The sequence below is a fragment of the Lissotriton vulgaris genome, chromosome 7 (genome assembly GCF_964263255.1).
Source record: "Lissotriton vulgaris chromosome 7, aLisVul1.2, whole genome shotgun sequence".
Classification (NCBI taxonomy): Eukaryota; Metazoa; Chordata; class Amphibia; order Caudata; family Salamandridae; genus Lissotriton; species Lissotriton vulgaris.
In genome coordinates this window covers 1,477,938,205-1,477,950,665 of record NC_141695.1, presented here as the reverse complement: position 1 = coordinate 1,477,950,665, position 12,461 = coordinate 1,477,938,205, and the positions used below count along the sequence as shown (strand labels likewise).

At 46.4% G+C, this 12,461-nt stretch overlaps 1 protein-coding gene across 3 annotated transcripts in view; it reads right to left on the bottom strand.

Annotated features, from left to right (window-relative positions):
- Positions 1-12,461, bottom strand: part of NCOA6 (nuclear receptor coactivator 6) — a 444,043-nt gene that overhangs the window by 246,129 nt on the left and 185,453 nt on the right. For all 3 annotated transcript variants that reach the window (XM_086932282.1, XM_086932279.1, XM_086932280.1), the window contains exon 7: positions 9,490-10,725. In XM_086932282.1, the coding sequence (XP_086788408.1) occupies positions 9,490-10,725 (1,236 nt within the window). The remainder of the gene's footprint in view (positions 1-9,489; positions 10,726-12,461) is intronic.

Genomic DNA, 12,461 nt, shown 5'->3' with positions numbered 1-12,461 from the left:
AAGCTCCCATAGATTTAGCATTGTCTGTATCCTTCTTCCTTTTTTCCAGAGCTGTGTCTACCTCTGGTCCAAACAATTGGTTTTGATTGAATGGTTGATTTAAAATAGTAGTTTGGACTTCTTGTTTAAATCCTGAAATGCGTAGCCACGCATGTCTTCTAAGTACTATACTAGTATTTACAGCTCTAGATGCAGCATCTGCAAAGTCTAGTGCGCACTAGATAGAGGCATTAGAAATGAGTTTCCCTTCTTGTATAAGATCATTTGCTTGTGCCTTATATTGGTCAGGTAGATGGTCTAGCAGTTTTTCTAGCTGGTCATAATGAGCCCTATCATATCTGGAAAGGAGGGCTTGTGTATTAGCTATAGGCCATATGTTGGTAGCTTGTGCGGCTATTCTTTTGCCTGAGGCATCTATGACCTTGGATTCTTTATCCGGTGGAGGTGCCTCACCTTAAGTTGGTGAGTTTGCCCTTTTCCTAGCATTGGAGACGACTAGGGAATCCAATGGTAGTTGCCCTTTAATGTAGGCTGGATCTGCAGGTGCAGGCCTATATTTTTTCTCAATCATAGGGTTTAAAATCCTAGTAGGTACAGGGTCTTTACAAATTTCTGGAGCGTGTTTGATGACCCCCTTTAATCATAGGGAGAATTTGAACAGATCTCTGTGATTGTTCAAATGTATCTATAGGAAATATTCCTCTGCCTCGTCAGAGTGCATGGTGACCCAGTGGTAAATGGCAGCTCTGTTTAATAGGTGCCCAAATCCAATGTTATCTTCTGGGGGAGAAGGCTTTGATGGGTATGACTGTGGGTCAGGAATGTCTGGTATATCCTGTGGGTTTGGGTACTCCCAGACTTTGTCACCTGTAGGGTATGGGAAAGGCTCATCTGGGTCTATCCCTACTCCTAAACTGTACTCATCATCGTTTTGAGGTGAGTGTGGTGATAAAAGAGGAGAATGTGAAGGAGAAATCTGTGGTGAATTGTTAAGAGGAGCAGGAGATGAAGGAGAAGGAAGTATAGGTGAAGAAGGGTGCATAGGGGATGTGGCAGAGTCCTTCTTCTTGACACGAACCACAGGAGTGGATGGTTCATCTGCCTTCCTCTTCTTATGTGGTATGGTGGACACCTGACCTGTCTTAGGGTCGATGTAGATCTTCTTTTGCAGAGGATCTGGCTGGAAAAGTTCTTCTGTTTTAGGAACCTTTGTCGGTGCCGATTTTTTCGGTCCCGGACGAGGTTGGGGTCTGTCTTTAGCCTTAGGAGGTGTTACAATGTCCTTTGGCGCAGTTTTCGGCACCAAGGATCTTGTTTTCGGTGTCGTAGGCTGTTTCGAGGGCTTGGGCGCATCGGAATCAGGCCTTTTTTGGTTTCGGCACCGAAGACGATGTCTTCGGAATGGAAGCTGGTATCGTCGGCTTCGAGGCGTCGGACGCTGGCTTCGTACCCTCGTCTTTAGAAGTCGACGGTTTCGGAGCCAAGACTTCTTTCGGTTTTGGTGCCGAGGGAGCTGGTGGGATCAGCACATGCAGCTTGCTTGGAACCGAGGTACCGGAAGGCTTAGTTATCTTCTTCGGAGCCAGGCTCGATGGCGGGGCTGTCGAAGTGGTTTTTAAGTCGCGACTGGGCCCCGAAGGCGGAGTGTTGACCTTTGCCTTCGATCTGGGTGCTGTGTGTGGTTCAGGGGCAGTAGTACTCACACGCGGACCCGATTGTATGGAGTCATCTGAGTCGTCTGCCTCTGATACGATCTGGAGATCATCTGAATCTTCTTCGAGAACGAGCGGAACCTCTTCGTCGAAGATATCCACCGGTTCCGGAGCTGATCTCTGCATGTCGTGTCGACGGGCCCTCCGATCTCTGATGGTTTTCTTGGATCGAAAGGACGCGCATGCTGTACAGCTGGATTCGTCGTGTTCTGGCGATAAGCACAGGTTGGAGAGCTCGTGGTGGTCACGGGGCATTTCTTAAATGGTGTTCTTTCCATGAGGTGTAGGCCTCATGGCGTGGATAGGCCCGACGACCGGCGTCGACGACCGGAATTGAGCTGATGGAATCGAAACGATGTTAGTCGGTATCGAAGTTAGTTTGATGAGTTTTGGGAACATTTTTGCGCTTCGATGTGCTTGAAAAGTCTTTTTCTAGCCGGAGCGGAAAACTTTCATCCGAACCCAGTGGCGGGAAAAAACAATCTAAGGATGGAACTGATGCCCATGCGCACTATCGTCCAAGGGAGGAGTCACCTATCTCGTGACTACAAAAGGCAAAAGACTTCTTCCAAGACGATAACAACGTGCAATCATCCGAGCCCAACACCAGGTGGCGATCTAATGCATAGTGTAGTATCTGAAGCTCATATGCCTCAAACATACTATTGCGGATGCTTTAAGGAAGAAGACTTCCTGCATTTTAGTATCCCCCATAGGGAATACATAATGTCAGCCTTTCTACCAACCATAACAAAGGATCAGAAGACAGCAAGTTCAAATGCCGGAAAATCCGCAGGATTGGGTGTTGTTACCTCTGAACACGAGAGAACGCCGATGGGACTGACAAAGAAAAACCACCTCATTGAAGAGCCCTGCTACGGACATTGAGAGGAAGACTCCGCCACGAGAGACATCAGGAATCAGAGATCCGAACCCGGGAGAGAGGACAACAGATTTCTCAAGTGGGAAAATAACTTTCTGTCTTGGCTAACACGTCATACTTTCAAATGCACGTTTGTGCATCATTTTGTCTGGCTTATCTTCAACTTAGAGTGAAATCAATGTGAATTAATTTCTGAAGTTATAGTACACATAGAGATCTAAAGCATTCCTGGGATTCTCTGGCAATACCTTAAAAAGCAGAAATACAATTAAAGCACATCACAATAGAATTTCGACATGCACAACCCCAATTTTGTGAATCAGCCACACATATCCTGAACTTATGTTATTTTATTAATAAATCTTTATGCTGTGATTTTCTTTTTAATATCAATGAGAATATTAATATTTAGGATATGGAAAATGCTACTGACCAGTATGCATCTGTTCTTGGCATGTAGAGCTGCAGAGTTACACACTATGCATAGATGGTGACCTAGTGTTGGGCCCGGATGTTTGCAGTTTGATTTGTTGTAGAAAAGTCTTTCGGAGTCACGGGATAGGTGACTCCTCCTTAGGATGATACTGCGCATGGGCATCGACTCCATCCCCAGATGGTTTTTCGCCATTAGGGAAGTGATGGAGCTGTACAAGAAGAGGTGGTGTCCATGTGATTTGTATCTAAATTAAGATAATACTGGGACAGATAAAAGTAGGCGGGTGGGCGTGTGTACCTCTGCAGCTCTACATGCCAAGAACAGATGCATACTGGTAAGTAGCATCTTCCGTTCGAGGCATATGAGCTGCAGATTACACACTATGCATAGATTGTATAGCAGTACCCATACCTAGTGGCGACCACCCGTATCTGTTGCAGTTGTTTGAAACAGTGTTTTTAATACTGCCTGGCCCACAGTGGCTTGTTGTTTAGTTTGCAGATCTACACAATAATGCTTTGTGAATGTGTGCGGTGTAAGCCATGTAGCTGCTATGCATATGTCATCTAAGGGGATGTTCCCTAAGAATGCCATTGAAGCCCCTATCTTTCTTGTTGAGTGGGCTTTTGGAGGAATTGTCAACATGTGTTTTGCTTTTTGGTAACAAATTTGTATGCATTTAACTGTCCATCTGGCGATCCCTGATTTTGATATAGTGTTGCCTTTATGTGGTGGCGATAAAGACACAAAAAGTTGTTTTGTTTTGTTTTACAGAACGATTGTGTTCTTTCGATATAGTACAGCAGAGCTCTTTTAACGTCTAAGGTGTGTAGAAGCCCTTTCTGCGACTGTTTGAAGCTGCGAGAAGAATACGGGCAGCTCAACGGATTGATTTAGATGGAATGGTGAAATGACTTTAGGCAGGAATTTTGGATTAGTACGAAGAACCACTTTGTTATGATGCATTTGCAAAAATGGTTCTTGAATGATAAATGCTTGTAGTTCACTAACTCTTCTAAGAAAAGTAATTGCTACTAGGAAAGCTACTTTCCAAGTTGGGAATTGCAATTCACATTTATGTAATGGTTCAAAGGGAGGACCCATTAACCTTGTAAGAACAATGTTCAGGTTCCACACTGGTGCTGGTGGCGTTCTGGGAGGAATTATTCTTTTGAGTCCTTCCATGAAAGCTTTATTAGCTGGTACTCTAAAAAGAGACAGATGTTGTCTGTTTTGTAAGTATGCTGCAATGGCAGCAGGGTGCAGTCTGATAGACGTATAGGCTAAGTTACACTTCTGAAGGTGTAATAGATATCCTATGATGTGTTGGATAGACACGTCTAAGGGATCTAGTTGGTTGTTTTGGCAGTATATGACAAAGCGTTTCCACTTAGCAGCATAACATGCTCTGGTAGTGGGAAGTCTAGCTTCTTTGATGATGTTCATGCATTCTGGAGGAAGGTTGAGGTAACCAACTCTATGACCTCAGGAGCCAGATCCCTAGGTTGAGCTGAGCTGGGTCCGGGTGTCTGATCTCTCCATGGTTCTACGTTAATAGGCGTGGAGAGAGATTTAGTTTTTGATGTGGCACCACAGACATTTGCAGCAGCGTGGTGTACCACAGTTGTCTGGCCCAAGTTGGAGCGACTAGAATGAGTGTCAGGAAATGTTGATGCAGTTTGCGCACCACTAATTGAAGTAGTGGGAGAGGAGGAAAAGCGTACGCAAATAGTCTTGACCAGTTCATCCATATCGCATTGCCATTGGACAATGGGTGTGGGTATCTGGCGGCAATGTTTGGGCATTTTGCGTTTTCGTGGGTGGCAAAGAGGTCTATCCGAGTTTGTCCCCACATTTGGAAGAACGGATGAAGAACTTGTGGGTGATGTTCCCACTCGTGGATCTGTTGTGTTTGTCGACTTAGCAGATCTGCGATAGTGTTTTGTACTCCTGGGACGTGTTGGGCTAAGAGGAAGGTAAGCTGTATAGCCCATCTCCATATCTGCTGTGCTAACTGAGAGAGCTGCAGAGAGCGTGTCCCCCCCTTGTTTGTTTATGTAGTACATAGCCGTCATATTGTCTGTGCGGACTAAGACAGCTTTGCCTGACACTTGAGTCTGAAATGCTTTCAGAGCTAGAAACACGGCTACAACTCCAAATGATTGATATGGAGTAATTTTTGTTGCGGTGTCCACCTGCCCAGCATGGTGTGATGCAGTAGATGGGCTCCCCAGCCGGAGAGCGATGCGTCCGCCGTCATGACTACTTGGGGAACGGGCTCAAGAAACGGTCGTCCCTTGGAAAGGTTTTTGGTGTTCCACCATTACAGAGAACGAGGAGTCTGACCGTCTACTAACACTAGGTCTGTTAAGTGACCTTGAGCCTGTTTCCGTTGGTGTGCTAGGCACTCTTGAAGTGGGCGCATTTGCTATCTTGCTTGAGGTACTATAGATATGCAATATGCCATCATTCCTATGAGTTGCATGAACACTCGAGCTGGTAGCGAGTGTTGTGGTTTGAATTTTGTTATGAGAGTTTGTACACTTGTTATCCTGGCTGGAGAGGGATAAGCTAGTGTTAATTGGGTGTTTATTGTAGCGCCGAGATATTGTTGTATGTGCGAGGGGTGCAGGTGCGATTTGACGTGATTTACCGTGAATCCTAAGTTGTGAAGCAGTTGAATAGTAGCTTGAGTGTTTTGCACACACTGTTTGTATGAGCTTGCTTTTATGAGCCAGTCGTCCAGATATGGGAAGACATGAATGTGCTGCCTTCTTAAGTGTGCTGCTACTACTGCTAGGCATTTGGTAAACACCCATGGCACTGTTATGACTCAGAATGGGAGCATTTTGAACTGGTAGTGTTGTCCGTCTAGCACAAATCTGAGATATTTTCTGTGTGCTGCGTGGATGGAAATATGGAAGTAGGCGTCCTTGAGATCTAGAGTGACAAGGAAGTCGTTTAATAGCAGTAATGGGAGGACCTGTTGTAGTGTGACCATATGAAAATGATCCGACTGTATGTAAATGTTTAGAGGTCTGAGGTCTAGGATGGGTCTTAGAGATCCGTCCTTCTTTGGTATTAGGAAATATAGGGAATATACTCCTTTGTTTTTCTGATGCTCTGGAACTATTTCTATTGCATTTTTCTGCAGGAGGGATATTACCTCCTGTCTGAGCAATGTTAAATGTTCCTGTGACATTGGACGTTGCTTGGGTGGTATGTTTGGGGGGGTAGATGTTAGTTCCAGACAATAACCTGATTGAATTATTTGGAGCACCCACCTGTCTGATGTGATGTTTTCTCAGGCTGGCAGGTACTGTTGAAGTCTTCCCCCGACAGGATTGGACTGAGGTGGGGGAAGGGGAAGGGAATCATTGGGCAGGGGTAGAGGCAGAGCCTGAGTTGTTATTTTTGCCTCTGCCTTTGTTATTGTTACCCCTGTACCCACCCCCTTGGTAGCCTTCACTGTAGGTAGACTTTGTAGTGGCTTTGTATGAGGTAGAAGCTGTGTCTGAAGTATATCCCCTGGTGGCACCTCGATAGTTTATGCGACGAAATGAACGTCTGGGAGCCTGCGACTGCAGGGCTCCCATAGATTTGGCGGTGTCTGTATCTTTTTTCATTTTCTCTAATGATACATCTACCTCGGGTCCAAATAGGTGTTGTTCGTCAAAGGGTTGGTTAAGAATGGCGCTTTGTACCTCGGCTTTGAACCCTGATATGCGCAGCCAGGCGTGTCTGCGTAGCAAGACGCTTGTGCTAACTGCCCTAGAGGCCGTGTCTGCTGCATCAAGGGCACACCTAATAGAGGTGTTTGTGATGTTTTTCCCCTCCTGGATGAGCTCGTTCGCTCTATCCTTGTACTCGTCAGGGAGGTGCCTCATTAGTGACTCTAGCTCATCGTAATGTGCCCTTTCATATCTGGCTAGCAGTGCCTGTGTATTGGCGATACACCACATGTTTGCTGCTTGAGACGCTGTTCTTTTGCCTGATGCGTCAAGTAGCTTAGACTCTTTATCTGGTGGTACAACCTCACCGGATGTTTGTGAGTTTGCTCTCTTGCGTGCGTTGGAAACTAAACTACAAGTGAGTCTAGTGGTACTGGGCCTTTAATATATGCTGAGTCTGATGGGGCAGCTTTATATTTTTTCTCTATCCAAGGGTTAATGACCCGAGTTCTGACTGGGTCTTTGAAGACTTCAGGAGCATGCTTGATCACTCCTTTGAGCATGGGCAAGATGGATGAAGACCTTTGTGCATTATTGAATGTATCCATCAGGAAGTCTTCCTCAACAGGGTCTGAATAAATATCTACCCCATGGTAATGTGCAGCCCTGTGAATTAATTCATTAAACCCTATAGTGTCTTCTGGTGGGGAAGGCCTTGAGGGGTATATGTCATCCTGAGGGACATTTGGGACATCTGGGGTGGTATAATTGTACCACGGGTCTGGGGATCAGAGTGGGGGTTGTTGGATCAGGTGTGTTACGCCCCATATCGTCAGAGCGATTATCCCTGTGTGGTGTGATCGGGGATGCTGGAGAATGCTGTGGTGGTGGTGATGGTACAGGCGAGAGAGAAGGGAAAGGCAGTCTTAAGGGAGAGGTAGCCATGTCCTTCTTTGAATGCGGAGCTGGTATGTCCAGTGGCCGCTTGTTTGGAGTCAAAACTAGGTGTCCAGTGACTGGGTCCTTAGCCGGAGTCTTTTGAGCAGGGTCTGGGTAGGATAAATCCACTGTAGGGGATTGATCTTTTGGTGCGGAGGAAGTCTTGTGCACTGAGATGGCCTGTTTTGGTTTCTTGGCAATGTCTATCACTGGGGAGGCAGCCGTCTTTTTCGTCTCCGAAGCTTTTTTCAGTTCCGGTACGGTTTTTGGATCTGATGACCTTTTCAGATCCGATGATTTTTTCGGTTCCGGTGGTGTCTTGGAGTCCGAAGCGGGCTTGCATGGTTCCGGCCTTGGTTTCGGTGCCGAAGGAGAAGTGGTGTGCTTCGGTTCCGATGGCTTGGATGTCGGGCGGTTGTCTTTTTCGGTGCCGGTGAGTGTGCGCCGGCACCGTGTGAAGGTTGACTCGAGCTCAAGTCGCCTGAGGGCTTGGTTAGCTTCTTAGCCGGGCCCGAAGGTGGGGCAGTAGAAGCAGTTTGACGGTGTGCACCCGAGCTGGAGGGCGAGAGTGTGACCGGGGCCTTCTGTGTCGAGGAGGGGTCGGGTCGATGGTCTTACTTATGACCCGCTGCTTTGGAGTGATGTCCTCGACTTCGGAATCGTCTGCTTCGGAGCTGCTGTCGACATCGTGCTGTTCAGGGACGTTGACGCCTTCCTCTAAGATGTCGTCCGGAATCGGAGCTGATGATCTTTGAGCCATTGTTCTCCTCGCTCTTCGGTCCAGGATAGTTTTTTTGGAGCGGAAAGAGGCACAAGCTGAACAGTCTTTCGCCTCGTGCTCCGGAGAGAGACAGAGGTTACACACCTCATGCAGAACGATGTGGGGAAACTTCGACCCACATTGAGGACACTTCTCAAATGGCATCCTTTCCATGAGCTGGAGTTGAGGCCTAGGTAGGCATAAAGGCCGTCGACGACGACCGGAATCGAGATCCTCGATGTTTGAAGATTAGCATCGACTGGAAAGCGTTCGAAACTAAGTTTTGTAGTTTGGTGAGGATTGCGCGCCGAAGGAAATCGGTTCCAACACGGAGCGCTGGAAACACATCCGAGCCTGGTGGCGGAAAAAAACAATCTGGGGATGGAGCCGAGGCCGATGCGCAGAATCATCCTAAGGAGGAGTCACCTATCCCGTGACTCCAAAAGACTTTTCTACAACAAAACAAACTGCAAACATCCGGGCCCAACACTAGGTGGCCATCTGGAGTGGAGTGGAGTGGTGTGGCTCACTGGTTAGAGGCGGCAAACCCGGGAGCAGAGGACGGCCTGGGACCAGGGTTCAATTCCCGACGCGGCAGGGTCGTGGACCAGGGTCAGTGGACTTGATAATTCTCACCTCGGTGCCTACTCTAACCAGGGATCACACTCGGCAACTCTGGGCATTAGCTTGCCTCATCTCCACAACGGCCCCCCACATACGCCGGGATGCCTGGTTTCACCTTGGAGATACCCAGTAGAGACCATCTCACAGGGAAAGCCAGGACGGGTTCCCCAGCGGTCTACTGCGCAGAGATACTCCTTCGGGAGTCGATTCTAGCGCATTACAAAAACCCACAATTAAATTAAATCTATGCATAGTGTGTAATCTGCAGCTCATATGCCTCGAACACAAGATTTACACAAGTATATTATTTTGCCTTAATCATTTTAGAGTCGATTACTTAGTCTACATGTTTTGAATTTGGGTAAAGGACTTTGGTTTGATGAGGAAATGCATATAAAAGTTTAGCCAACAGTGTTCAATGACGTGGGTCTACTAGATTGACATATTACTTAGTGGTTTCTTACCTCCAACACCTGCATGCATATTCTGTGTCCCCTGGTTTTGTTGCTGTTGTTGTTGTTGCTGTTGCTGCTGTTGCTGTTGCTGTTGCTGCTGTTGCTGTTGCTGTTGCTGTTGTTGCTGCTGTTGTTGCTGCTGCTGTTGCTGCTGCTGTTGTTGCTGCTGCTGTTGTTGCTGCTGCTGTTGCTGTTGTTGCTGTTGCTGCATCACCATAAAGTTGGGGGGCAAGTTTCCCTGCTGAACTATGGTATTTCGACCAGGCGAGTTAACAGACTGCTGAAACCCTTGGGTGAGTGACACATTCTGGGATGGTCTTTGCCCCATAAGCTGCTGCGGTTGATTAACCGTTGGAGAAGATACAGGGGATCCCTGCTGGAAGGTGGAAGGGGATGAGACAGGAGACTTGTTTGTCAAATGGGACTGTTGATGTGGTGTTGAAGCACGTGCTGTTCCTGTCTGAAGAGCCTTTAGGTGCGGAGCAGTAAATTGGGCTGCATTGCTCATCTGGGAGAAGTTTGAATGAGACGCTTGTTGGCTTCCAAATGGATATGGAGGCGGAGGATGGGATGGGGTCTGAACCGTTGCCAAGGATGGTCTTGTCTGATACTGTGGCTGCTGCATCTGCTGCTGCTGCATCTGCTGCTGCTGCATCTGCTGCTGCTGCATCTGCTGCTGCTGCATCTGCTGCTGTTGCAGCTGCTGCTGATGCAGCTGCTGCTGATGCAGCTGCTGCTGTTGTTGCTGCATCTGCTGCTGTTGTTGTTGCTGCATCTGCTGCTGTTGTTGTTGTTGCTGCATCTGCTGCTGTTGTTGTTGTTGCTGCATCTGCTGCTGCATCTGCTGCTGTTGCTGCATTTGCTGCTGCATTTGCAGTTGCTGCTGCATTGGTCCGGTTATTGTGGCCTTTTTCCAACCCTGGCTTGATGTAATTTGAGCCAGATTTCCTTGGGCAGGGGGAGGTTGGAGGGCCCCAGAAGGGAGCTGGTTCCACCCTGCAGGCACTGGAACTGTAGTTGGTGCAGAAAATGAAGGACGTACACCCTGAGGTTGTTGCTGTGGCTGCTGCTGCTGTTGGGGTAGTCGTGGCTGTAGTTGTTGCTGATGAAGTTGTTGGAAGGTGCCAGGGTTGATTTGCCTGTTAGTGGGCATGGACTGTGTGGGACGAAGTTGTGGAGTCAAAGATCCAGAAGACTGATTTGGTTGTTGGACCGCTAGACCAGCCAGTAGTGGATCAGTTGTATCTGTTTAATGGAGAAAAAATATATATTTAGAGTGGGTAGGTTGGCTTCTCAAGCAGTCTCTAGCAACTGATTTATCAGAGTACAATGTTCCAGCCAAAGCAGGGGATAAAAGTATAAAGAACTATAGCAAAGTGTTAGGAACTTTGAATGACTGCAAGAAACCAGGACGTTGACGCAGTTACCTGCTTTTCTGGTATGTTACAGACAGACCAATATAATGTGCACCTGGGGAAATGTGAAACATGCACTATCTTGCTTAACAACATCCCTCTTCCAACACTATGATCCCTTAACTAGACAAATATGAGTGGAAAGTGATTCAATGCGGCTCAATATACAAATAGTATCCTAATCGGTCCTTTGTATTCTGTACTGGAAAGACCAAAGTGGTTGAACTTTAACATGGACAACACTGTAGCATCCATTTTGCTGCAACTAAAAACTCTGAACCCATATTGCAAACGCATTTCTGATATGTATCAATTATAACCAACAGAATTCAATAAACAGCATGACAGTCATTCTGGGATTGGCTAAGGAGAAATGCATGTTAAGAATAATGAGTATGAGACATTTAGCACCGTGTGGAATGGAAATATTGAATATGATGACCAATGAAGCACAGGGCCACCACTTTTTTTTTTAATTAAAAAAAGGGAGTAGAGGAGATACCCAATGCTGGGAATGGTAGGAAGAGGCGTATTGTTAAGGGTGGTGTTAAGTAACTGCATAGAAGATTAACAGGGAAAGGAAGACAATTAGACATATGATTATGTGAAGGAGTATCCAAAGGATGCAATAAGAGAAAAAACACAGGTAATAGAAGGTTACAGGTAAAACAACCTTATATAAAAAGTAATGTGGTATTAGGAAAGATATCAGGACAAGCAGAGAAGGGTTGCATCCCCATGCCCCCAGGCTGACGTAGTAGATTGTCACACTAAACAACATGTCTAAGGCATGTGCCTCCTTCATACCATAACCAATCCTGAAAGACAATGATCTATACTGAACTGCAACGCTTTGATACCAGTATACATTTAGTGTACTAAGCTCCCTCTTCCTCAAAGTAAATGAAATAGACCTAAACAAACTGGCTATTTTCCAGGACAAAAAGATGCTTGTCTGAAATAAATGATCAAATAAATTAGGAACATCATAAAATACATTAGTAATAGATAAAATCTTAGGGTTCACTGCCAAGCTCTAAAGTAGGCCTCCTGCCTCTAAGCTACTCCGTTACCTTAGTGGATTCAAATGAAGGTTCTTCAGATTGTGCAGGTTTATGCTCCACAGGGATAAAGGAAGAGACCTCTTCTATTAGGACCACAGATGGGTAAGGAATGTCCCTTCTGTAAAGAGATCCAGACCACTTGCGTTTTTAAATTAAAGGTCAGAATTGAAGTAGCATGAAGAAAGCAGATTATCTGCCTTGGGGTCTTCATAGTCTGTGTGATCATAATTTCCATCAGGAAGAATTATGGCTTCGGAAACAGATCAGAGTAACTACTTCATCTGGGTGAGTCCCATTGCTCTAGGGAAAAGATGTTCTTCAAGGCATGTTCAGGCCTTCTCCTATTCCATCAGGATAATTTCAGCCACTTTGGAGGGTAGCACCAGTAGCGACTTGGGCATGGCACCGAGACCAGCACTGGTGGCAATGTCAAAGAATAGATAATGTCACAGTATGAGACTTTTTTGTAGCTGTTGAGGCCAAAGCCTTTAGGGTCGATGAG